Below are 26297 nucleotides of genomic sequence, written 5' to 3' on the forward strand. Positions count from 1 at the left end.
GGCAGTTCTGCTTTAACACTACATATACCTTCCCAAAAAGCACCACTCTGTGCAAAATCACACAATAAAAACCACAGAACTTATGGAGAAAATGGAGTTAGGGGTTAAAAAGCTCAAAAACTTAATCAGTGACACATTAAAAAAGAGATAGGAAATTATGGTAGCATATTATGCATGTTAAATGAAGTTAAGAAATACATAAATACTAAAATGGTGGTTTCATCTGAAACCTAGGGCTGCTGCTTGGCCTGCCATTTGGCCTGCAGATCTTCACCCCCCACCCCCACGCCCACCCCACTCACCCCTTCCTTCCTCAGACTGCAAATAGGAAACACTGGGTCTTACTCTGGAGTCCATGGCTATAAGGGAAGTAGGGGTCTAGAAGTAACGATAGATGTGGTACGCACCAGCCTGCTCCTACTGCGTCAGAAGATATATAATAAAATGGCACTTTACCTTGACAAAGACCTGAAGTTTGCTTGTGGAAGTCAGCTTCTAAAGGATTGCAGCTTGTGAGTTATTGTGAAGTGGTGGTTTTCTGCGTTCTCGGTGTTTCTCTCAGAAGAAATCACACAAAAGCAAATTAGAAATGTTCCCTAATATACCAATTGTGTTATAACAAATTCACATCTTTGAAACGTGTTATAGAAGAACTGACTATATTAGAATTCATACAATTTGAAGTCGTAATTACGGTAAAACCTGGTAATTGATTCTAGCCCAATGGAAATATGCATTGTGATTTAAATTACATAACCATTAAAGAGGATTCATTACTAATTGAGGATCTAGCTGTACATAATTCTTTAGTCCTCTAGCAATGTATAAAGCAAATCATTTTGAATTTTCAAAAAGTTACTCAACATTAGCTATAAATATTCAAATTTTTAACATAAAACCCAGATGCAGCCTCCTTTCAGGATGTCCTAGTTTACAACTCAGTGAATAAACTTGAAGGTCACAATTTCGAGATGGCCGGTACCCTGAAATAGAAAAGGAATTTGTTTTAGATGTAGAAAGGAATTTTGGTTAAAGGGTAGAATGATCTTTTTATGTATTTTAGAATCATCAGTTCTTGTTAGAAAATTAGAATCTTATCTGCTCTCTGGAGCAGGAATTTAAAACTGAAATTTCTAACTTATCTGAGGAGTTTTTCTGTCTTTGTGAAAATACTTGGGCACAAGAGTCACTCCCACCCTAAACTTTTGATCAAACTGTTTTAACACTTGGTAAAGCTTCGTGATCATGTTATCTAATGATGGGATATGAGTAAAATGCCAGAATCTTCAACTTGTTCTTCATAAATTGAAAATTACCTGAACCACAGATTAACTGGTTGACAGAAATAGGTGAAAGTGTTGTTGACTTTATTAAGGTATAATATTGAATTCTTGTTGCATTAGGCATCCTATAGGTCTGTTTCCTAATATCAGTAGATATAATTGTATAGAAATAGGGGTGATCAACAGTATGGTGTCACAGACAGAGCACTGGACTTAGAATGAGGGGTCCTGGGTTCAATTCCCAGCTTTTTACATTTACTAGTCATTTTGACCTTTTCCAGGGCTAGCCTTGGGTAATCCCTCAGTCTCTAAACGTTAAGGGAATTAAGGTTTTAGGCTTGGAAGAGTTTTAGAAGTTAACTTATCCCAACTTCTAAAACAGTCTCTTTAAGTGATTAACTGGGGGCAGCTAGGTGGTTAGGCAAGTAGAGCACCAGGCCCTGGAGTCAGGAGGACCTGGGTTCAAATTCGGTCTCAGACACTTGACATACCTACTAGCTGTGTGACCTTGGGCAAGTCACTTAACCCCAATTGTCCTGCCTTCTCCCCTAAAAAATAAATAAAATTAAGTGATTAACTTGGTAATTTATTAAATTTCAAACTGGAGTAATAGTGGTTTCCCACTAAGAATACCTAGTTCCCAGGGGGCGCAGTGGATGAAATCACACTGGGTCTGGATTCAGGAAACCTGAATCCAAATCTAGCCTCAGTTACTTACTAGGTTTGTGACCCTGGGCAAGTCACTTAACATCTGTTGCCTTGGTTTCCTTAGTTGTAAAATGGGGATAATTATTTTGCATATTTCTCAGGGTTGTTGTGAGGATCAAATGAGGTATTTGTAAAATGTTCAGCACAATGCCTAGTGCGTAGTAATAATAAATGCTTAATACTGCATACTAATAATAATAATAGCTTAATTTCTTCCCTAGAGTTAGTCAACATTCCACAAACATTTATTATATGCACCTACTTCTGGGAGGGCAAAGCTGAAGACAAAGGGAATCTGTTCCCTCTCCTAAAGGAGTATACAGTCTTATAGGATTGTTGGGTGAATCTTCATCACTGATTAGCTAACATATCTTTCCAAATGTTTTCTAATATTTCATTTTAAACAATGAAATAGTTTGCACGTTTTATTTACTGTCTATCTCAGTGACTATGGTAATATTCTCAATCTTCCTTCTTCTTTAACTTCCTATAATCAACATTTGTTAAATTACTGTGCGAAGCATTGTACTAAGCGTTGGGTTCTCAAAGACCAAAATGAAACAGGTCCTTTCTTCTAAGAACAAAAATGAAACAGGTCTTTTCATCTATGTTATTAGGGGAGAAAGCATCTACACACATAAAAATGGACAAAATAAATACAACCTAAACAGTGGGGTGAGAGCACAGGGAGAGTCAGGAATGGCTTCATGTAGAAGGTGGTATTTGAAGTGAGTTTGGAAGGAATCTAGGTAATCTAAGAGATAGACTTGAGGAGGGAGAGCATTGCAGGCATGGGGACAGACTACAGAGGCAGGAAATGGATCATTATGGTAGAGAAACAGCAAGGCCAGTTTGACTCAACTGTAGCATTCCTGAAGGAGAATAAGCTTTAATAAGTGGGAAAGTAGGTTGGAACCAGATAGTAAAGGGCTTTAAGACTCCAGATATGTGGCTTCACATTTGCTTTGGTTGGTCATAGGAAGCCTCTGGAGTTTATTGAGCAGGAGAATGACATGGTCAGACTTATGCTTTCGGAAAATCACTTTGGCAGCTCTGTGAAGAATGAATTAGAGAAGGGACAGAGGAGGAAGGGAAACCAGTTGGGAAACTTACAGTAGTCTAGGTGAGAGGTGCATGAATAGAGAAGAGGAGATATTTTGAGCGATACTGTGTTAGACTGGTTGTCAGATAAGGTACAGGACAGAATATGATGGGGACTCAGGAGACCTAGACAAAAATTTGAGGAAGAAAAGAACGCTTCCAACACAGGAAATCAAGGAAGTCCTATCTGAATTGAGACTTGAAGGAGTAAGTGTTTCAACAGGCACAGATGAGTATCGTGGATATCTGTGTAAAATATGGAGCCAGAAACGGACCTCTTTATAAGGCAGCATTTTCTTCTTTTGCTATTAACACCTAAATTAGAACTGTTTTTCTTTTTCTTCGTTAAATAGTATTTTATTTTCCAATTAAACATGTAAAGACACATTTTAGCATTTTTTTTTTTGAGCTCTGGATTTTCTTTCTCCCTCACCTGCCTCCTTCCCAGGACAGTAAGCAGTTTAGTATAGGTGATAGATAGAGAGATAGATAGATAGATAGATAGATAGATAGATACATACATACATACATACATGCAATCATGTAAAACATATTTCCATATTAGTCACTTTGTAAAAAAAGAAACCTAACAAAAGAAAAAAAGTAAAGTGAAAATACTGTGGTTTGAATTGCATTCATACTCCATCAGTTCTTTTTCTAGATGTGAATAACATTTTTTCATCTTGAATCTTTTGGAAATTGTCTTGGATCATTGTATTGCTGAGGATAACTAAGTCCTTCATAGTTGCTTGTCATACAGTGTTTCTGTTAACTGCGTACAATGTTCTGGTGCTGCTCACTTCCCTTTGCACCAGTTCATGTAAGTCTTAGCAGATTTTACTGAAATCTGCCTGCTCATATTTCTTATAACACAGTAGTATTCCATTACATTCATATACCACAACTTGGTCAGCCATTCCCCAGTTGATGGGTATCCTCTCGATTTCCACTTCTTTGCTACTACAAAAAGAGCTGCTATCAGTATTTTTGTACAAATAGGTCCTTTTCCTTTTTTTTTTTTTTTTTTTTTTTTACATCTCTTTGGGATATAGACCTAGCCATGGTACTGCTAGATCAAAGGGGGTGCACAGTTTGATTGCTCTTTGGGCATAGTTCCAAATTGCTCTCCAGAATAGTGAGATTAAGAGCTTTTTTTTCCACTTGTACTGCTATAACTAGAATTGAAAAAAATATCTTATGCTTACATTATGCCTTTATCCCACATACATATTTTTCTTTTCCCAACATTTTTTACAGTATGAGAGGAAAACACATGTAGAAATAGATAGCCCATTAAAATGGTGCAGAAAGAATTGCTTTATTGGAAAAGAAGGTTTGACAAGTTGACCTCTTAAGAGCTCTTCCAAGATACTTAATTTTATGCAGTTAAGCACTTGGTTAGAGTCTTGTGCAAATTGATTTTAATTTTGTGCCTTAATTGGAGGGGTAGAATAGAGTATAGGGGCCTAAAAAGAGCTTATTAGGCAGTGTGATATTTCGTTTGGGGGCATATTTTGTTCTACATGTATGTCTGATTGAATCTCACAGGTATTTGAATGCCTTTGCACTCAGATAAAATCAGGCTATGTTTGCTGGTATTTGAGAAAGCCAAAATGATCCTTGATTAGACGTAAAACTTGATAGCCTGCTATCAAGGTCAACAGAGGAAGCCACCCAAAATAGGCCCTGGTGAACTAGATGTTGTCGCAAGTGTCATCAATGGCAGGCTGAATAAATGTGGATTCCATTTGTAAGAAGTCAGGTTCTTGACTATTGTCAGTATTAACCTGACTTAGTTTGTGATCAGCCATTTTAACTTACAGGGTGGAGAATTTCCAGCCCTCACTTTGTGACATAAAGTGTCTACTTAGAGTTACCACAAATGCCATTACAAAATTCACAAATTTATTTATTCATTTGGGTTTTTTTTGGATGTATTATCAGTTTAGAGAGGCAGCTGTAGTGTAGAGGGAAGAGTACTGATTTCAAGTCAGAAGACCTGAGTTCTAGTCCTGGCTTACCACTTACTACTAGCTCTGGAACCTTGAGCAAGTCAGTTTATCTTTATGTGCTTTGGTTTCCTCATCTGTAAAATAAGGATTATCATTCCTATACTGCCAACCTCAGAATTGTTGTGAGGATCAAATACGATTATGTGCAAGATGCTTTGTAAATAATAAAGCAATATGTAAATGGGAGATGTTGCTATTATTATTGTCAATGAACAAATATTGATTATATGCAATGTGCAAGGAACTGTAAGAGATAGCAGAAGTATAAGACATGGACTCTTGCCTTAATGACCTTATAGGATATTTGGGGAGACAGTACCTTCTGCTCCATTGTTTCACCCACCATCCCAGTGACTTCCTGGACAAAAGCAGCTTTCCTTAACCCGGAGTGTGACTGGAGAGTAAGACCTCCCCTTCCCCCTTTTTAATTCTAGTTGGGACAGAGCAAATTATATAAGGTAAGCGGGTATATAGGTGTGGATGGGTTATGATCTGCATCACACATCTTATTACATTATCTTTTTCTCTCAAACCAATTCTTCAGAACTTCACTATTACTGTTGATGGTACCAGTAACACTCAGGTTCACAATGTCATTAATGAGTCCTTGATCATGTACTCTACCTGGCCCAAGTAATTGCCAGATCTTGACATTTTTTTCTCTACAACACATTGAACACAGCCACTTCTCTCTTACTTCATACCCTCAGCACCTCTCACCTGGACAATCACAATAGCAGTCTTATGGGTCTCCCTGCCTCGCACTTCACCCTGATACAATCCTGCCTCAACACCACTACCAAAGTGATTTTCCTAAAGGGCATATCTGTCTCTTCTTTCTCTCCTCCCTCTCTTCCCCCATCAATCAATCAAATGACTCCTATTACCTATAGGATTAAATATAAACTCCTCAGTCATTTAAAGTCCATCACAACCAGGCCCCAACCTATCTTCCCAGCCTTATTTTACGGTTCTCCTCTTCTTGTACACTGTCATCCAGCCAAACTGGCATTCTTGCTGTTTGTCACATCCATACAAAATCACAACTAAAGTATCCAAATGAATTTACAAGTTCTCCCTATCCCCAGAACGTGCAAAGGAATTTTTCTAAAATATTGTAGTATATTCTGTTATACTATTCTCACCAAATAGCAATATATTTTTAGTGAAGGTAAAAAGGTTTTCAGTACCCTAATAAATTTTTTAAATTAAGTACTGTTTCATCTTCATCTCGTTTTATTTCTGGTTTTTGTGCATGTTTTATGGGGATAGTTTTACAGGGATTGGACATGGAAATTCATTGGTATGAGGAACTCCTTGATGAGGAAACTGCTTGTGTCGATGTAATTTGGCACCTTCTCTTCAGCTTAATGTCTTAGGGAGCAGTGAGAGGTTAAATGACTTGTCCTGTGTCATATAGCCAGTCCTTGTGAGAGGCTCCAGGGCTCTGTTATTCCACGCTGTATGTTTTATCATGTACATAATATATTCGTTTAGTAGTAAGTTCATGTATATAATTTATATTTTGGAATGCTATGTAAATGTTACCTGTTATTATTATTATTGTTATGGCTGTCATATTCTAGGAGGGTTGCAGATAATTTGGACAGTATCCAGAGAAGGTCCACTAGAATGATCAGTCTCAAGTTTGTTCTTTATAAAGATCAGTTATACAAAGCCTGAAGTTTACTAGCATCTGGGTTCAAGTCTACCATTGCTTTCACTAATCTTCAGTCTCTCTCTACCAGCTGCTCCCCCATCTCTCCCATTCTCACTCTCCGTCTCTGGGAGCTATTGTCCTACATCTCTCCTCCCTTTCTTGGGCTAATCCCCTGAGAAGACCACTTATGACACCCATTTTCTTTCCTTTCACTTTCCTCTTACCTCAGAGGCAGCTAGGTGAACAGAGAATTAGGAAAACCTGAGTTCAGATGTGGCCTCAAACACTTAACTGGCTTGGCGACCTTGGACAAGTCACTGTAAACCAAAGTCTGCCTCAGTTTCCTTAACCATAAATACTTGTTAGGGTTTTGGAGGGGATCCGTTGAAATAACAACAATAATAAATAGCTGACATATGGTACTTGCTTTGTGTCAGGTGCTGTGCCAAGTACTTTACAATCATATCAGTTGGTCCTCACAGCAACTCTGAGAGGTGGGTACTATCACTGTCCCCATCTTACAGATGAGGAAACTGAGGCACACAGCGGTTAAGTGACTTGCCCTGGGGCACAGAGCTAGTGAATGTCTAAGGCTGGATTGTTTACAGGCTTCACCCTGTAAAAAGGAAAACATTATGAAGAGATTGTTTGAGTAAACGTCTGGAAAATAAAGGTTGCGGTGATCTAGCATGGCTTTGTCAAAAACAAGGCATGCTAGATGAATCTTAATACCTTTTGACAGGGTTATCAAAGTGATAGACTAGGGGAATACTCTGAATATGGTTTACTTAGAGTCTGGCCAACTAGTTTACAAAGACTTTCATGCTGTTCTTATTCCAAAGATGGAGAAATAAGAACTGAGATGAGAGTACAGTTAGGTAGATCTGAAAGAGGTCGTGTGGCTGGATCCAGAGAGTAATCATTGAGTCATCATGAGTCAATGTTAACTTGAGAGCAGGCCTCCAGTGCAGAGCTTCACATCCATCTGTGCTGTTTAACATTTTTATCAGTAGCTTGGGTAAACACATAGATGACATACTTAGAAAATTTTCAAATGACACAGAGTTAGAAAGGATAGCTAACATACTAGGTGACGGTTAAGATTCAAAAAAGTCTTGACAGGTCAGAACATTAAGCTCATTCTAATAAGCTGAAATGTTCCACTCACAAGTACGTAATGGGGGAAGGGAAGCACAGCCAGACAATAATTTATCTGTAAAATATCTAGGGTTGGAATTTTTATTGAATTGTAAGCTCAGAGTGAACAAAGTGATAAGGGCAGCCAAAAAAGCAAATGTAATCTTGGATTTCAATAAGAAATTCACAGGTAACATCCAGGAGTAAGGAAGTCACAGCCCTTCCATACTCTGCCCTGGTCAGACTCCATTTAGGTTGTTGAGGAATCAGGGCGGCTTGGTGGTTAGAGTGCTGGGCCTGGAGTCAAGAACTCAGCCAGTTATAGCTGTGTGACTCTGGGCAAGTCATTTAAACCCTATTTGCCTCAGGTTCTTCATCTCTAAAACAGGGATAATAATAGCACCTACCTCCAGAATTGTGAGGAACAATGAGATAATAATTATAAAGCACTTGGCACAGTGCTGGGCAGATAGTGCTATGTAATATTATCTGTTATTATTCTGGATGGCACGTTTCTAAGGAAGGTTGTAGATAATTTGGACAGTATACAACGAAGGTCCACTAGAATGATCAGCCTAAAGTTTGTGCTTTGTGAAGATCAGTTTCAAAAACTTGAGAATGGCCTGAAAAAGAAAAAAATGTACAGGGATACGATTACCTGGGGAGGAATCATTAGACTTGTTTAAGACTTACTCTGTTCCCAGAGGGCAGAACCATGATCAGTGTGTAGAAGTTACAAAGAAGCTAATTGAGGACACAGTGGCTTCTCTCGTTTGAGGCTTCTCAGAAAAAGTTGAACAAGTATTTTGAAGTTATATTACAGAGAGGTGCCTTTTTTGGTATGTGTTGCATTTGATGGCCTCTGAGGTACAATCTAACTCTGAAATTCTGTGATAAATGCAGATAAAAGAACTAATAAAATAAGGCAGTATATGATAAATATTTCAGATGAGAAGCAGCATGGCAGAGTTGATAAAGAGAGCCAGACTTAGAACTGGGCAGACTTGAGTTCAGATTCTGCTCAGGCACCAAGTAGCTGCATGAGGGGGCAAGTTATTTAACTCCTTGGTCCTCTAGGTGCTAAACTCAAATAGAAATGTGTCCATATTGACTTAGAAAGCCATACATTAAAATTATCTACATTGTACTGTATTTTTATTTATTTTCTTAAAATTTCCTAATTACATTTTAATCTGGTCCCCAGCATTTACCTTGAGTCTGACACCTCTGTTCTAGGTGGGTCTCTAAGGTACCAAGCTGTATTGGTGGAGAACATGTCCTCATCTGGGATTTCTCTGTATCAATGAAATCTTGGGTCCAGAACCTCTCTTTACATGATAAATGCCCCTGCATGAGGCAGTAACTGATAAAAGACTTGACGGGTTGGTAATAATGAGTTGGTGAAAGTTGTGGAAGAGGGCAGTCCATCTCTGGGTAGGGGGGATGGTATGTTTGAGGTAAAGTTTAAGAAATTTGGCAGGGACGGATGGTCAAGGAGAGGGTTTATTGGGGAATAGTGGTAAAATTACAAAAGTATATTGATGCCTGATTGTGAAGAGTTTTTAATATTAGGTTGAGGTATTTGAACTTTATCTTGGAGGTTCTGGGAAACAGTGAAGAAAACAGTGGTGGCAGCATGCAGGATAGATTGGAAAGAATATAGGCTGGAGTCAAAGAAACCATTACAGCAGTTTGCAGTGTCTTGAGCTAGAATTATTCAGTTTGAGCATTTATTAAGCACCTACTGTGTGTCAAATATTGTGTTAAGCCCAGAGGTTACAGACAGATATAAAGCAATCACTGCCTTCAAGGAGCTTATATTCTGCTGGTGGAAACAAAAAGGACGTGATGATAAGATACAAAATAGAAAGTGATGGGGGGAGGGGGCAGGGAAAGAGCAAAAAGAAAGGAGAAATCAGGAAAATCTTTGTGTAAGGAGTAACTTGAGCTGAGTCTTAAAGGGATCTAGGGGTTCCCAAAAGTGGAAGGAGGTTAGGGAGAGCATTGTGTTACATTAGAGACAGCTTGTGCAACAGCAGTGGGGGGAAGATGGAATGTCAAGTAAAATAATGCTGAGGAGGCCAGTTTGGCTGAATTACAGAGCAGATTGATGGGGAGAAATCTGGAAAAATAGGATGGAACCAGATTGTGAAGGGCTTTAAATATCAAACTGAAGAGTTTGTTTTATCTTTGAAGTAATTGGGTACCACTGGAGCTTTTAAGCAAGGGTAGGACATGGTCAGATTTTGTTTTGGCAACTGTTTACATAATGAATAGTAGAGGAAAGAGACCTGAGGCAGGGAGACCAATTAAGGGGAGGCTATTGGAATAATAACAGGTGAGAGGTAATAATGATGATAATTACCAGCATTCATAAAGCATTTTAAGATTTGCAAGGTGCTTTCTATTTTATCTCATTTCACCTTTTCAAACATTTTACAGTTGAGAAAATTGGCTGAGAAAGATTAAGTGCTTTGCCTCAAGTCACACAGAGGCAAGATTCAGACTCAGATCTTCTGATTCCAGACCCAGCCATCTGCTATGCCACACCTCTGTGCTTCTGTGAACTGGAGTGGTGGCCAGCCTGATAGGTCTGAATTACGATGGTAGAGGTGGGCCCTAAAATAGGAGTGGCATGATGAGATTGAAAGCACAGAGGTGGAGGGTAGAAAAATGAGAGTGCAAACGTAGATGAAGAGATCTTAAGATTCAGCAGCACTACTAAATCGCTTCAATATCTACATTAGGAGATGAAAGCCATGTTGGGTGAAAGTTATGTTAGAATTGAAGGCTTCAGAGTAGAGATTTAGAACAGCAGCTAAGAGGACTAAGGAATGAATAAGATCTTAATTGAAGGCAGAGTATGTGAATTTGTGGTGGATCACAGTTACTTATCTGGGGAATTTGAATGAAGAAAGCAGGTGGGGCTGCTCAAGGTTTGGGGTAGAGAGAGAGTCTCAGTTATAGATTTCATTGAAGTTGCTAATCATAAAGCCTAACCTGGATAGGGAGTCACATCATCCTTTAATTCTAGGAGGTAAATGGAGGGAGGATCAAGTGACAAGAGGTCAAAAGGAAGGTCATTGATTAAAAAACATTTGTTTTTGCATCACCTAAATTTTCTCATATAAACCTCCCCTACTTTCAGAGAGCTAACGATTAGCAGTCAGTACGTCCAAAAAAAACACTTCAATATCTCCACTTTGGACTTACCACCTCTGCAGAGAAGTGGATAGAGTTGCCAAGTGCTGCTCAAAGCTTCTTGGAGCATGTAATTTTGCAACACTCGTTTTATTTTGTCTTTTGTTGTTTTCCATATACACTGCTGTAGTTAATCGTGTGTATTGTTTTCTTCACTCTCATGTAGTCTTTCCTTGCTTCTCTGTAGTAATCTTACAACACAGTAACAATCTATTTCATTTATGTAATGCTATATTAAACCATCCCATGATTGGTTTGCATCTGCTTTGTTTCTATCTCTTTACTACCACAAAAGGTGTTACTATACATATTTAATGTTTTTTAATCAGTGACCTCCTTGAGGCATATGTCTGCCTAGCAGTAGAATCTCTGGATCAAAGCTATGAACGTTTGAGTTACTTTATTTGCAAAATTCCACATTGGTATCCCCAAATGGTTGTACTTATTCACAACTCCACCAGCCTCTCCAATGTTGGCTATTCCTTTCTTTTGTCATCTTTGCCAATTTCCTGAGTGTCAGGTTGTTTTGATTTGCATTTTTCTTAATAGTGACTTGTGACATTCTTCCATACAGCTGTTAATAGTTGGTATTCTTCTTCTGAGAACTACTGTTCCATATCTTTTAGTCATTCACCTAATGAAGAAGGGATTTTGGTTTTTCCTATATCTGTTCCCTATGTAAGTTAGATACTAAACTCTTATATGAGAAATTTGATGCAAATATTTTTCCCATTTATCTGCTTCCCTTATCCTAGAAGCATTGGTGTTGTTTTTGAAGGAACTTCAACTTCATGTACTCAGAATTATCTTTTATCTTTGTAATTGACTCTTTCTCTTATTTGATTTAGGAGCTATCTCCTACCCATAGCTATAAAAAGACTTAGTCTTAAAGAGAATGTTTCACATGTAGTATGTGTACTTTCTGTGTAGAGATTGTCCTTTCCTTGTCATAGGTGGTATGTCTTGTTTTTATAGGATGGAAAATAAATTAAAAACTCACTTATATATGAGTGAGTGTATGTGCTAGAATTTAGTTACGGTAAACCTTAAAGCAAGATGAAATGTTATCAACCAGCAGGCACCATTAGCAGGAAATGGGACTGATTTTTATTCAACATTCTTGCTTTTTTGCAGTAAAATGACTGTAGTTACAGTTAAATTGTGCTCAATAGGTGCACCTATGCATGTGATGAGAAAGGGGACATTGCATGGCCTCCAGAGTTTGACCTCCTCCCCATCATTAAGGCTATGGATAGATGTCTTGTGCCTGGAATTATCAGTTTGCAGTGCTTCACCATATGCTGGTACCTTTTTCTCATCTAGCAACTAGTCCCCATTTTTAGGAGCTAAATGGGAATGCCTCAGAAAGAATGAAACTTTAAATTGTATGTTTCAGCCTTGGTCTGCATCCATCTACATGAAGGAAGAAGGTATTTGACATTCTTGATAATCAACTCAAATAGTTAAATCTGATTTTGAACTTAAACATAGACTTCATTCTTTTCTTTCATTGTAAAAACAGGAGACTTCCATGTCTTTGTGAAATGGTGTCTGCAATTTTATTTTCAATATTTACAGACATTTTTATTTGTCAGCTAAGCAGTTAGTCATTCAAAATGAAGGTGTCCATAAAACTTAAGACATGTGCTTGGCCGTTAGAAGGAAGTTTTGTTTTGGTAATGAGTACAGAATTTAGAATGATTTGTGAGTAAGAAGCCCGCTTGATGCTAATACCAAGCAAGTAAACTGACAGAATTGGCCATCATGTTTTGGCTGTAATAAACCTTTTCTAACACATCATCCTTAATGCATTGTCAACATTAGTTGGTGTAGGAGCTTATCTCTTGGCTCAATACATAACTAAGCTCTCTGGCATCCAGTTTTGATTTGTCATGCTCCCATGTTATTTTAGTCTTTACCTTCTACTCTGCTGAGCATGTTTGTTCTCTTCAACTGAGTTTGTTCTTTTGGAGAAGAGTGTCAAGAAAACTATGAAAGTATAAACGTCACTTCCCTATTTGACAGATGAGAAAAGGGAAGCCTAGAGAGGAGACATGGCAGAACTAGTCATTGTAAATAGTACCTACCTCCTGGGTTATTGTAAGGATAAAAATGATATAATGTTTGTAAAGTACTTTGAAAACCTTAAAGTATTATATATAAATTATTGTTGTTTTTATTTTTTTATTAACCATTGTTGGAAATATTGGGCCTTAAGTGACCATTTGTTTCTTTTTTCCTTTAATAAATGCTTACTGGGTTCTTTAAAGACAAATCCTGGAAATAGATCTGGAAAATAAGTTACTGGGAACTTCTAGCCATGACTTGAAGGACTTGCCATACAAATTATTCATATTTGTGGTTTAATTCACCTATCACTCTTGTCTCCTATAGGCATAACCCTCTTCAGAAGTTGAGATGTAATTCAAAACCTTAGACCGGTCTTGTTACTTTATTGTGCAGTATTCCCTCCCTTCCCGACCACCACCACTGTCCATCCAAATTAGCCTCCTCATCTCCTATGTTCGTGTCTTTGCACTAGTCATTCCCCACGTCTGGAATGTACTGCCTGCTCAGTGAAGCTGCATAAAATCCTTTTTCAGCTCAGACAACCCTTCTTTGTATTTGTATAAATACTTTGTATTTATCTTGCTCTGTGTGTACACACACATGTGTATGTTATACTCACATTTGTTGTCCCCTTCATTAAAATGTAAGAAACTTGATTGCTGAGATTGTTTCTTTTTTTGTATTATATCCCTTGGGCCTAGCAGAGTGCCTGACACATTGTAGGACTTGTTAACTGCTTGATTCTTTTTTAAATTTGCAGTAGTCTGGCTTTCACTCAGGATGGCTCAGCATCAAGAATACCTCCTAGGCAGTTGTTTCCCATCCACCTTCTCTGTTGAATAATATCCTGATTGGGACATCTTATATGCAGACCAAATATACAGAAAAGGCCAAATTAAGAGAAATTAAAACAACAATCCTCTTATCCCTAAGATAGGCATATTTAGAGTATATATTAATATTCTGACAGTAGATTGTTATTTAACTATTGACCCAGAAGAAAATACTTTTGACTCTATAGCTTCATTTATTTTTTATTTCTTTATGAATTTTACTTTTCTTTGAAAAAAGCTATAATCCACTTTTCTTAATTTCAAATCAGAGACCTGAAGGTTAAGTCCATACTATAGAAATATCACTTGAGAGTCTTGGATTTGAGATGCCAATGCCCTTCCTTGTTTGTATTAAATTATATATTTACATGATTGTATGTATATAACCTATATCAAATTGTTTACCCTCGGTGGGGGGAGGGAGAAAATTTGGAACTCAAAATTTTTCAAAATTGTATGTTAAAAATTGTCTCAAAATATAATTGGGAAAATAAAATATTTTTTAAAATGATATATTTGTTCTTCACTTGGTTATCTTTAGTCTGTCTATAATCGTTTCCCCAAAGTCCTGTTTCTGAATTCTTATTTAATTCTTTATAAAGTTCAGATTGTTGCTTTGTAATACACTTGGGTTTTTTGTTCTCTATGTTGGATAAGAAGTCTACTTTTTCCCAGAGGGAAAAACTGAATGATTTTTATTTTGGTTGTAGCTGGAAAAGAAGAGAAGTTGCCTAGTGACTACAACATAAGGTGGCTGAAATGCCTTCAGGAAAAACTTGATTAAAGAGTCACTGTAATGACAGGAAGTTAACAGAATTGTTTTGGGGTTTTGTTTTCCTTTTTTAAATGATTTCATTTTAAGTGAATTTGAGTGATAATTTTTTAGCCTGTGGCATTTAGTGGGTATCCACTGTGTACTAAATGTGACATAAGGGTCTCTTTAAAATGATGCATAAGGTGCAGATCCTGCCTCTATGGAGCCTATCATCTAATGGAAGAATTAAAGCAAACAAATGAAAGGAATACATACATATGTCTGTGACTGCAACTCTCACTGAATAATCTTTAATAATGCCTTGAATGAGGCTAAATCTTTATATTTTGATTTAAAAAACTTATCCTCCCCATCCTTACACTGGGTTTAAATTAAGAGCATAGAAGAGAGGGTGAGTTTGAGGGATTTGGGCAAGAAGGATTTTCTCCCATGACTCTCAGCATGGACATACACAGATCAATTTCTTATCCTGTGTTCAGCTGGACACTAGGTTATAAACTGTGTTGATCGAGACATCCCCTCCTGTTTCATATCATATAACTCATTCATTTCAGCCACTGAGCCTAAATTACTGTTTGCTTTTCTTTCTTTCGCTGTATTTTTTTTTAAATGATAAGAACTTGTATGGGGATGAAGTTAGTTTATCCGTGCTAATGCTTTGATTTTTCTTTTCTCTTTCTCTTTGCCACAGTAGGTAACCAGTTAGGGGCCCTGGTACATCAAAGGTAAGCAGTGGGTTATGTTTTATTATTTATTGATTAATTCTAATTGTTTATTGATCTACCATCTGTACTGGAGTGTTAGAAAGTCAGAGGTGGGGAATGTAGAAAAACTATGGGCTAGATTTCTTTTAAGGCTGAAGTTTTGGGTTTTTTGTGGTTTTTGTGTTTTTCTTTAATAATCCTTTCTAAGACAACTTCCTAAAGGGATAAATTTAATGTTTTTGATTGTTATAAACTTAAATGTTATTATGCAAAATTATAAGACTATCAGAATATTGGAGATTTTCTTTCTCCTGATTTTACATTGAATAAAAAAGAAATATCAAATTTTTCTAGTGCTTTAGAAATCTTTAGCCTTTTCATCTAAGAAAAGTTCCATAGTAAGTGATACAAGATGATCATGCTCATGGTAGACAGGCAAGTTCAGTGGATATTACATGAAAGTGGGAGGCTAGAAACCCATATTCTACTGGTAGGAATATACCAAGTGACCTTAAGTAAATAGTCACTTAACTCTTCTCTGGTGCAGTCTCATTAATAAGAAATGCCTTCCACATGCCTCCCTAAAAAAAGTGAAACTTAGTGAAATCATTGTAAGGTGCTTTTAATGCCTGAAAAAGAAATTCCGTCAAACGGAAATGTGTGCGGTTTGTAAGAATGATAATAACACTGAAGTAGAGATTTAAGATACGTAAGCAGGATTCCATTGTAAAGTACCTTACTATACCAAGGGTTTCCTTGTATTGTATCAGGTTATGTGACATAGAATTCAGCGACCTTACCATAATGTGAAAAGCCCAAAATGTGTATGTTATTTTTATCCTGTAAAACCAACATTTAATGTGTTCTACAGTATTATGAAGAAATATTAAAAGGGCTGGTGGGAGTGGGGGCGGGGCGGCCGCATCTAGGTGGCGCAGTGGATAGATTGCTGGGCCTGAAATCTGGAAGACTCCTCTTCCTGAGTTCAAATCTCAGATACTTAGTAGCTGGGTGACCCTGGACAAGTCACTTAACCCCTATTTGCCCCAGTTCCTCATCTGTAAAATGAGCTGGAGAAGGAAATGCTGAACTACTCTAGTATCTTTGCCAAGAAAACCTCAAATGGGGTCATGAGGGGTCAGACATGACTGAAACACTGAAGAACAACAACAAAACAAAAAAGGGCCTTTCAAATTATTAACTGCTGCTGATGAGGAAACTAATTCAAGAAAGCTTCATTCTGGCCCTGTTTAAAAATATTTAATTGAAGAAACCATTAACAATTAACAAGTGAGATTTTTATTTGAAATGAAAAAGACCCACTTCTCTAAGCACTTTGATCAGCCAGAACTATACTGGTAAAAAATGTTTACAACCATTTCTGACCTATGTATTCTGTTTTGTTGTGACCTTTTACTTTTATTCTCCAAAGAAGCCCAGAGCCAGAATTGTACAAGGAGGTTGTTAGATAAAGCATGTGAATTTTCATATTGATTTAACTTTGGACTTTTTTCTAGGTAAAACCTAGTAATACAGCAAATTGACTTGTACCATGTAAACACTTGCTTTTGCTGTAGCCTCCTGACTTTACTGGGAATACATGTTTGTAGTTAGCATTATCTTCCCTATTGGGACAAAGCCTAATGTGAAAGAAAACAGTATCTTTTAATGTGTTCATGAAACTCAGTCTTAGCATCAATATTTCAAAAATGATTGGGAGGCCCAGAATTGCTTATTTGCAGATAGTATATGTAAATATCAGAAATTACTTCTACATCTACAAACCTAAGGATGTACATTACAACAGAAGCATCTCTCCCTGTGCTTTTATTACAGCTACATAATGGGAAGAGCTTCTAACTATTGCATCTCTTCTAAGCATAGGACTTTTCACAAAAAACATGTACTTTATTCACTTGTTTCCATGGTGGTTAAAAATCCAGCTGTGTGTGAGGTGTTTAAAAGTGCTAGGTTTTTGTGAGGGAAAGGGGGTTTTCTCTAATTATCTCCTTTTATCTTCCTCCTAAGGTAAATGTTTAGATTTAATTGCTTTCCAGGGTGTTGCACAAATTGGATATTGTCCATAATATGTTGTATGGGAAGTTAGGAAGTACTCCTATTGGTTCATTTGAATGAGTCAATGCAGTACTTGTCTTCCAAAGGACAGGGGGAAAATTTAAAACTATATTGTGTGCTTTTTAACAGGAGTACTTGGAAAATAAGTGAAGTAATTATTCTTTTCTACTCAACACTGATTAGGCCTCAGTTGGAAAACTATATTCAGTTTAGGGCCTTATACTTTAAAAGACGAAGGTAATTTGGGAGGAGGCCAAAGAGCAGTGAAAAGTTTAAAAACCAAGGCATATGTAGAAAAGTAGAATGGTGTTTGTTGGATCTGGAGAAAAAAGTGCCAGGAGAGAAGTGCAAAGGTCGCCCAGTAAATAAAAGAATGTTATTAACTAATCAGGGACTAGTCACTCTTATTAGTCAAAGCGGGCAAAACAGAACATTTAAGAGTTAGGCTACAACAGGAAATTTCAGATTAAATGTGAGAAAAAAGAACAAACCTAGCAATTAAGAAAGGTTTGGTAATTGAATAAGTTGCTAGTTGCCTATGATGGTAAGAACAGTAACTGACTGGGTACTTTTTTTTTTCGGTTCAAGTGGTAGGGGACAAAGTGCTTCATCTGAGTGACTTCATATAATTTTAGGTCCATTGTCTAAACTGATGTGATTGTGTTTAAAACTCTAGGCTTACGATATTATCACTTTAGGAAGAGATTGAGAACAAAAAATAGTAGCAAGATTATTCATTTTATTGACTTTGAAATCTTATTCATTTTTAGGGCAGTAATAACAGAAGAATTCAAAGTGCCTGATAAAATGGTTGGGTTCAGTAAGTATCTGGATTGCCTAATTTCCTAAGCTAAAGTTTAGTCATCCTTTGTACTTTATTCATTAAGAAATAAATGTTTACTTTATTAAGAGCTAACTTAAATTTGAAACTAACATGAAACTAGTTACTTAATGCTGCAAGACAATGTACTCTTTCACCTGATTGTAGGAAGACTAGAACTAAAACCATACACCCTTAGAAATTTTTATGGCTAAGGTGGCTTAAATGAATATCCCAAAATAATATAATTTAGAACCAAAACTACCTTTCTGTTAAATTAATAGATTCATAGGATGTTAGAGTAGCAAAGGGACCTTCGTAATTGAGTCCACTCTCATCCCTATTTCATTATGAGCCCCAGTGAAAACTAAAAAGTGGATCCTGATTACGGGGGAAGGTCAGGGATGAGTAGCAAGTTCTAACCCTGTTCAACCTTGTTTCAGTTATCGGCCGGGGTGGTGAGCAGATTTCACGGATTCAGGCAGAATCTGGTTGCAAGATTCAGATCGCACCAGGTAAGAGTTTCTCATTCTTATGGCCTTACATGTGCATGTTTTAAAGATATGTCCATTTATCATCTTAGCTTGTTGTGTAGAGTTTATAGGATCTTGATCAAAGCCTTTCCCTAAAACTCAAGAGAGATAAATTTACTCCAAACTGAAAACAAAGGCAATATTTATCATTGTCTTGGTTTTGCAAGTAGAATGGAAGACAGGGATCTAGTGCAAGCAAATCTGACTTGGCTTTACTGATGGACTGGTAACACAAAATGGATCCATGGCATTTTCATGTGCAACCTTTAGCTCTTCGGGATCTCCAGGATCTCTATTAGAGTATATTGCCTGATTCTACGGGGCATAAGGCAGTCGTCTGGTCCTTTGGGTTAGTGGTGATTGCAAGGGTCCTGAGTTACAGAACTGTGAAGATCACTGGTTTCATCCATATTGGCCGATGTCATACAAATTTCAGGAATATCTCCTAACAATGTTTTACTGTGGATAGATTCTTGGTAATATGCCACACATTCCTTATTTGTACCTCTCTGTTGAGGTTTATCACATCCTGCCTTGTGTTATAGTTATTTGTATACTTGCTTATCGCCTTACTATACCTTGAGCTCCTTAAGAGCCATGCAGGCCTTTGTGTTACTTATCTTCTCATTTTACTCATTGCCTAGTATTGGGGTAGAGAAAAAGACAGATCCTAAAAGATGTGTTTTTTCTTTATAATATAATTTGGGTTTAGCTCTGATTAATGTAGTGGGTGAAGGGCAGTAGAGATAGATATTTACATAGAGGAATGTTTGTCAATGAAACAAAATATTATCATATTTTAAGATAATTTGTTAGCTAAAACCCTAGATATAAATCATGTTCTTGTATAGAATACTCTTTTAATTATTATACTGGAGGAAGACTTCAATTTAATTGTACTACATAAGTATTCAAAGTATATATAAGCATATCAGTGTGCTTAATGACTTAATGAGACAAAATAAAGTATACCTAATATGCTGGTTGTCAAAAGGTTAAATATTTATTATACAGTGTCCCAGAGACAGTCCCTTGTATTAGTGATTTGTCAGATATTTATGCAGTTGGTGACAGCGGCTGTGCATCTCATTGGGCTTTTCATCAGGGGTCTTTGCAAACAAATAACTGTTACTCCCATTACACATGGGAAAATTGAGGAACAAAATAATCATAGGATCACAAAACTAAATCTGAAAGGACCCTTAGAGGCCTTTAAAGCCCTGGGAAGTTAAGTGACTTTGCCAGTTTTATAAAGGTACTAAGCATCAAAAGCAGGATTTATAACCCAGTCCTCCAAAGACAGTGGCCTTTCCACTTAACCATGCTAATCAAGTGACATAACCACATATCACAATATGAGAGAAGGGGAGCTAAGAATAATAACTAGTGCTGACTCATAAATCTTTATTGGGTCCTCTAGATTTTCTTTGTTAAAAGACTAATCTGCCAAATTAATTTCCCAGCTACATATGAAAACTGAGAATCTTTTTACCAAGAGACTGGGATTTTTGAGGCTGCCTTAGATAACCAAGCACAGAAACTGAGTCTGTACACAGTAGTAAAGATGCTTAGTTGCCAGGCGCCCACCAATACACCTTATCTTCTTGATTCTTCTTGTAGAGAGTTCTGGGATTCCAGAGAGGCCCTGTGTACTTACCGGAACCCCAGAAAGTATTGAGTAAGTTATTTTGTTTACTTTTTCCTTTTACTTTTCTTCCCCCTTCCCTAAAGAGGGGAGAAATGGAAGGGCAGAACTGTTACTAAACACTGTTAATTGATGTGTGTTACTAAACCACAACCAGCAAGTGCTGATGTATATAAAATTTGGGGTTGCCATACTATGGGCGTTTCTCTGCCACTACATACTTAGAGTGTCATGAAGCCTGTGCTGAATTTTCTCATAGCCATCATGATACCTCCTTTATGAACTAGGTTTTCAGGGTATGCACGACACAGTTTCAAGTTTTCCATGCTAAAGAGCTCACTCTATTGGGATGCTCAAATTGAGTCTTAATCTTACTGGTGTTAGTATGATACTTCTTCCTAAAAGGGTTATTTTGAAATTATCTAGGTGACATTGCATAGCATCATGATATCCATTCCATACCCTAAGGTTGATCCTGTTGCCTCTTTTTGATCCAGATGAATTTGGATCTCTGTGATTTCCTGTTTCATTCAGAGGACCATCTGGGTAGTCTAGAATTGGGGAGGGGCAATAGGAATAAGGACCTGTAGTAGCTTTAAGAAAAGAATTGTTTTCCATTCCTTTACCAGTAATTGAGCTTCACAGACACCAGTTTTCAATCTCATGGAACTGAAGATCGTTGTGGAAAAAGAGTTATGCTAATTTGAGGGAATCTCTCTCTCCCTCCCTTTTCTCTTCCTTTCTCCTTCTCTTTCTCTGACTCTCTTATCTATTTCCTGTCTCTCTGTTTCTTTCTCTTCCATTTCCTCCTTTATATGTATCTTTCTCTTCTCTCTTTCTGTCCCTCCCCCCCCCCCACTCCCTCTCTATTTCTTCCCTTTCTCTCCTCTGTCTTTCTCTGTCTCTCTTCTCTGTTTTTCATCTCAATCTTCTATCTTTGTGTCTGTTTCTCTCTCTTCTCTCTCCTCCTCCGTCTGTGTGCGCAGTCTGTGTCTCACACTCTCTCAGTCTATGGTTACGTTTGGTTTGTGGATGAAGGAGGGTTCCAGATTATGTCTCTCGGTAGGCAGAGTTGTTTCGTTATTTCCATTGCTCACAGATTTATAGAAAAGTTTAAATTTATTTTGCAATGTTGTAAGCAGTGACCCAGAATAAATGTCGCTGGTGAGTATACATTATAGGGCAAATAATATGGCTTTCCTGGCAGCAAAGCATTTTTCTTACAGCAGTGGTTAGTCCAGAACTGAAGCAAAATATTAAAAAGAAGCTGTACTTGAGGAACACGTGAGGGGGAAGCCAACAAGCAGGTTCCTAGCACTGAAAGTTTAGATCAGACAACTGATCAACACCAACAGCTAGGAGAAGAAAACCTGAATTTTAGAGGTTTTTTTTTTCCATGTCCTTTTTGCTCTATTAACTGGACTCTTCTCTAGATTTTTATTTCAAAGTAGTGAGTTACACATATTTATAACATGTAGGAAGATGGTTGGATTTTCTTAGCTAGACTGTTAAGTAACTGTTAGGTGACTAAAAAGAAGAGATGTGGAGAGAGACAGACACTGCTTCTTCTCACTACAAAAAACCAAGCTGGTGGTTCCTAACCTCAGCAAAGAAGTCAAAGTAGTTAAATGAATTAAAGAGAAATTTGAAATTTAGGAACGAATCATACTGATAACCTTAACTCGTTTTTCTTCCTTTCTCTCTTCTTTTATATTTCCTGCTTTGGCTTCCTTCTCTTACCTCTGTCCTAGTTCTTTCTTTCTCTCTTTTACACAGACTATTTTATTTAATGGTAGTTCTTTTTTGGTCTTCCCTCAAAGACAAGCCAAGCGACTATTGGGACAAATTGTTGATCGCTGTCGGAATGGACCCGGATTTCATAATGATGTAGATGGGAATAACACAATCCAGGAGATTCTCATCCCTGCATCTAAAGTGGGGCTAGTCATTGGGAAAGGAGGAGAAACAATAAAGCAATTACAGGTATGTGACCTTAGTAGGTCCAGAAATTTATTCCCTTCTCAGGAAATGTTTCTCCAAAGCCATTCTTTGCCTTCTTACTTTCATAGACTTTTTTCTTTTAAAAGGTTCTGTTGATATTCTTGGTTTGTTTGTTTTTTTTAAGTCATTATAGTTTTTCCCAATATTTTTCCTCCTTCCCCTGCTAGGGAGCCATCCCATATAACAGATAATATATTTTAAAAGACAAAAAAAGAAAAAGAAGGGGGAAAAAATCAGCACAACCAATCAGTATATTGAAGAAGTCCAAAAACGTGTACATTGTGCTCCACCTATGGACTTCCCATCTCTGCATTGGAAGAGAATACCTCTTATTTTGAGGCATGCATATTCTTTATAATTGATTTTTTTCTGTATGTGTTCTTTCTATTTATATTGTTGTAGTCCTTGTGCATATTGTTTAATTGGCTCGTTTACTCCATTGTGTATCATTTCATGTGAAGCTTTCCATGCTTCTCTGTATTTATCACAATCATCATTTCTTACAACTCAGTAATGTTCCAGTACAATCAACATACAACATTATGTTTAGCCATTCCTCAGTTGATGGGCATCTTCTTTGTTTCCAAATCTTTGTTATCACAAGTGCTACTATAAGTATTTTTGTGTATATATGGACTTTGTTCTCTCAGTGGTCTGCTTGGGTTATGATATATAAGCTCAATAATAGAATCTCTGGGTCAAAGTGGTATGGACATTTTAGTCAGTTTATTTGTATAATCCAAATTGCCTTAGGAATCACAACTCCACCAACAATGAACCAGTGTTCCTACAATCCCTCCAATATTTGACTATTGCCATTTTTTGTCATCTTTTCCAGTTTTCAGGGTGTGAGGTGAAACCTCAGAGTTTTTTTACTTATATTTCTCTTATTAGAGATTTGAAACAGTCTTTCACGTGGTCAATAGTTTGCAGTTTTTCTTTTGAGTAATGTTTGTTCATATCCTTTGACCACTTATCTATTGGTCTTGTATGTATTTATTAATTATATGTCTTGGATACCAATACTTATCAGAGAAATTTGATAGAAAGATTTTTTTTCATTATTCAACCACTTCCTTCCGGTTGCATTAATTTTTCTCTACAGAAGCTTTTCGCTTTTATATAATCAATGTTATTTACTTTTGCAACTGCCGGTGTCTCTTGTTTGGTTAAGAATAAATCTCCTACCCATATCTATGAGAGGTATATGATCTGTTTCTGTTCTAATTTTTTCATAGAATATTCTTTAATATTACAGTCATGTATATTTTAGAATATATTGTAGCCTATTGTTTAAGATGTTGACCTAAGGCTAATTTCTGCCATACTGCTTTCCATTTTTCCAAGCAGTTTATATCAAATGGAGAATTCTTTCCTAAGTATTTGATGTTTAGGGATTTTTTGAACACTTGGTGAATGAGTTCTGTTGTTTTTGATTCTCCCCATCTAGTCTGTTCCATTAATCAACCTCTCTGGTTTTGTTTTGTTTTTTTTAAACCAATATCAGGTGGTTTTGATGATTGCTGTTTTATGATATGGTTTGAGGTTTGGGAGTGCTATTCCCCCTTCATCCCTATCTCGTAGGCTTTTTCAAGAGTATCTGAATCACAGTGGCTGGACTTTCACTGGTCTCCTAATAGTTATTTCTATACAACTTGTGTTATGTTTCATAACACAAAAAACATGCCTGTGTCTTCTACCAGAGAAAAATTGGAGTTCATGTGTACTGGCAGTGTTTCATGTACATTTTCTTATACAGCCATTTAGAGAGTAAAACTTTATTAATATTGTTATAATAATTTGATGTTCACCGGATAACACAGATTAATTGTGTTCATATATATATCATCTAGATAGGCCCTAAGGAAAGGAAAGAAAAGGAATCAGATTTTTAGATATAGTTTGGCTTATCCCACTATCTTGGATGTTATATTTGCGAGCCGTGTAGAAACAGCAACATTTCTGTATTCATGCTGAAACAGAATTGATTACCAGAAGTCTAAAGGTTACTTGAGTGGTAAAGTCAATGCTAATTTCACATGTTAATTATTCAGGAGAGGCATAACTCTGTAGTTAAAAGAGCACTTGATTTAGAATCAGAAGACCCAGGTTTAGTCTTCAGCTCTAACATTTACTATGGACAAGTCACTTAACCCCTCAGAGCCCTCGGTTTTCTCATCTGTAAAATGGAAATTAAAATATTGGCATGACCTGCCTCTCATAAATATAGCAAGGAAAGTATTTTGTAAGCCTTATAGTACTATATAAATCTATGCCACTGTTATTATTGACCCCCAAAGTGACTTTGTGTGCTCTATTAAAGATTATATTTCCATGCTGTGTGTTCTTCATAGGAGCGAACAGGTGTGAAAATGATAATGATCCAAGATGGTCCTTTGCCCACTGGAGCAGACAAACCCCTTCGTATTACTGGAGACCCATTCAAAGTACAGGTAAACCTACCAGGAAAAATTTTTATGGGGGTTATTATGCATTGCCAATATTCAGCTTGACTAAATTGCTTCTACTCTTGTATTTTATTATTTCTATTCACTGTTTTATAAATGTTACTTTACATATGTGAGAAGATTTGAAGTATTAAATAAATATGAGGTAGAATTACTGCTTTTATAACACTAAACTGCCTCTGAAAATAGGTGTCTATTTTATGCAGTTGGTATGTTCTGTCATATTTGTTTTGAGAGTTTAGTTGTGGGGAAAAGTTTAACAATGTTCTGGGCATCATAAGACAAAGATAACCCATTAGTTTTTCCAGTATTTGAAATGGATTTCTTCTGTGTTCCCATGTCCAATCCCCCTTGTAACCAGTATAGACATTTGCAAGGCACTTGACCAAGGCTATAGTTGTGATTCTTTGGCCATAAAACAGAGCAAAGCCAAATAGTCTGTGTAGGTATTAAGGATGTGTCCTTGGCCTAAGCAATATAATACTTTACTGTTGAATAACCAGCCATAGATAATAAGGTGACATAAAATCAGATAGTGTCAAAGCCAGGTGCTTAGTTATAGAATAGTAAAATGAATTTGATTGGAAGTTCAAGGAAGATTCTTAATTTGGTTTCTGAAGTGTTTCTCCCCTTCTTGGGTCTTTTGGCATTGGAATGAGGAAAGCTGACTGACCTTCACAGAGAACTAAGCAGTTTTTGAAAGTAGCATTTAGTTGGAGGAACCACAGCTCTTACTCCTGAGAGGTTAACTATGTTACTTCTGCCCACCTGAGGCTTCAGGAAGCAACAAAGCTGTTTTATTTAGAACAGAGGTTCTAACTTTATTAATCTTGATACGTCAAGAGGTCATTGCATAGCTCTTTCTCTTTGGGAGCATTGTATTACAACCCAGTGGAAACTACTAGTCGTTGAATAAGTTTGTTCACTTTGTGATATTACTACACAGTTAAGCACAGATTTATAAAACTAGTAGTTTTTCAAGACCAATAACTGCAATAATGGTTGCAAGACAAGATTGAGTAGTTCTGAATAAACTGCTTTTTTTTCCCTAGGCTCTAGTTAGGATAAAGAGTTGGTTATTTCACTTGTCAGATTCATAAACTGTCTTAAAAACAGAAAAGGAGGAATGTCTCGTTACCGAGGCGTTTGCTTTCATTACATATAGACATTATTTTGCTTCTTTAGTAAACTAACATGTATTCTACTGAGGTTGTAATGTGTATCTGTGCCATTGAAATTAAGGGGTGCTGAAAGACCATACTTGATGCTT

The 26297-nt window shown here is 36.9% G+C and overlaps 1 protein-coding gene across 3 annotated transcripts in view; it reads left to right on the forward strand.

Moving 5' to 3' along the window:
- FUBP3 (far upstream element binding protein 3) overlaps positions 1-26297 on the forward strand; it is a 67788-nt gene that overhangs the window by 19470 nt on the left and 22021 nt on the right. For 2 of the 3 annotated variants that reach the window (XM_036750537.1, XM_036750539.1), the window contains exons 3-8: positions 15472-15505; positions 18331-18380; positions 18824-18895; positions 20534-20591; positions 22379-22541; positions 24914-25012. In XM_036750537.1, coding sequence (XP_036606432.1) covers positions 15472-15505; positions 18331-18380; positions 18824-18895; positions 20534-20591; positions 22379-22541; positions 24914-25012 — 476 coding nt within the window. The remainder of the gene's footprint in view (positions 1-15471; positions 15506-18330; positions 18381-18823; positions 18896-20533; positions 20592-22378; positions 22542-24913; positions 25013-26297) is intronic. The other variant, XM_036750538.1, reaches the window with a different exon arrangement.

The sequence above is a fragment of the Trichosurus vulpecula genome, chromosome 3 (genome assembly GCF_011100635.1).
Source record: "Trichosurus vulpecula isolate mTriVul1 chromosome 3, mTriVul1.pri, whole genome shotgun sequence".
Taxonomy (NCBI): Eukaryota; Metazoa; Chordata; class Mammalia; order Diprotodontia; family Phalangeridae; genus Trichosurus; species Trichosurus vulpecula.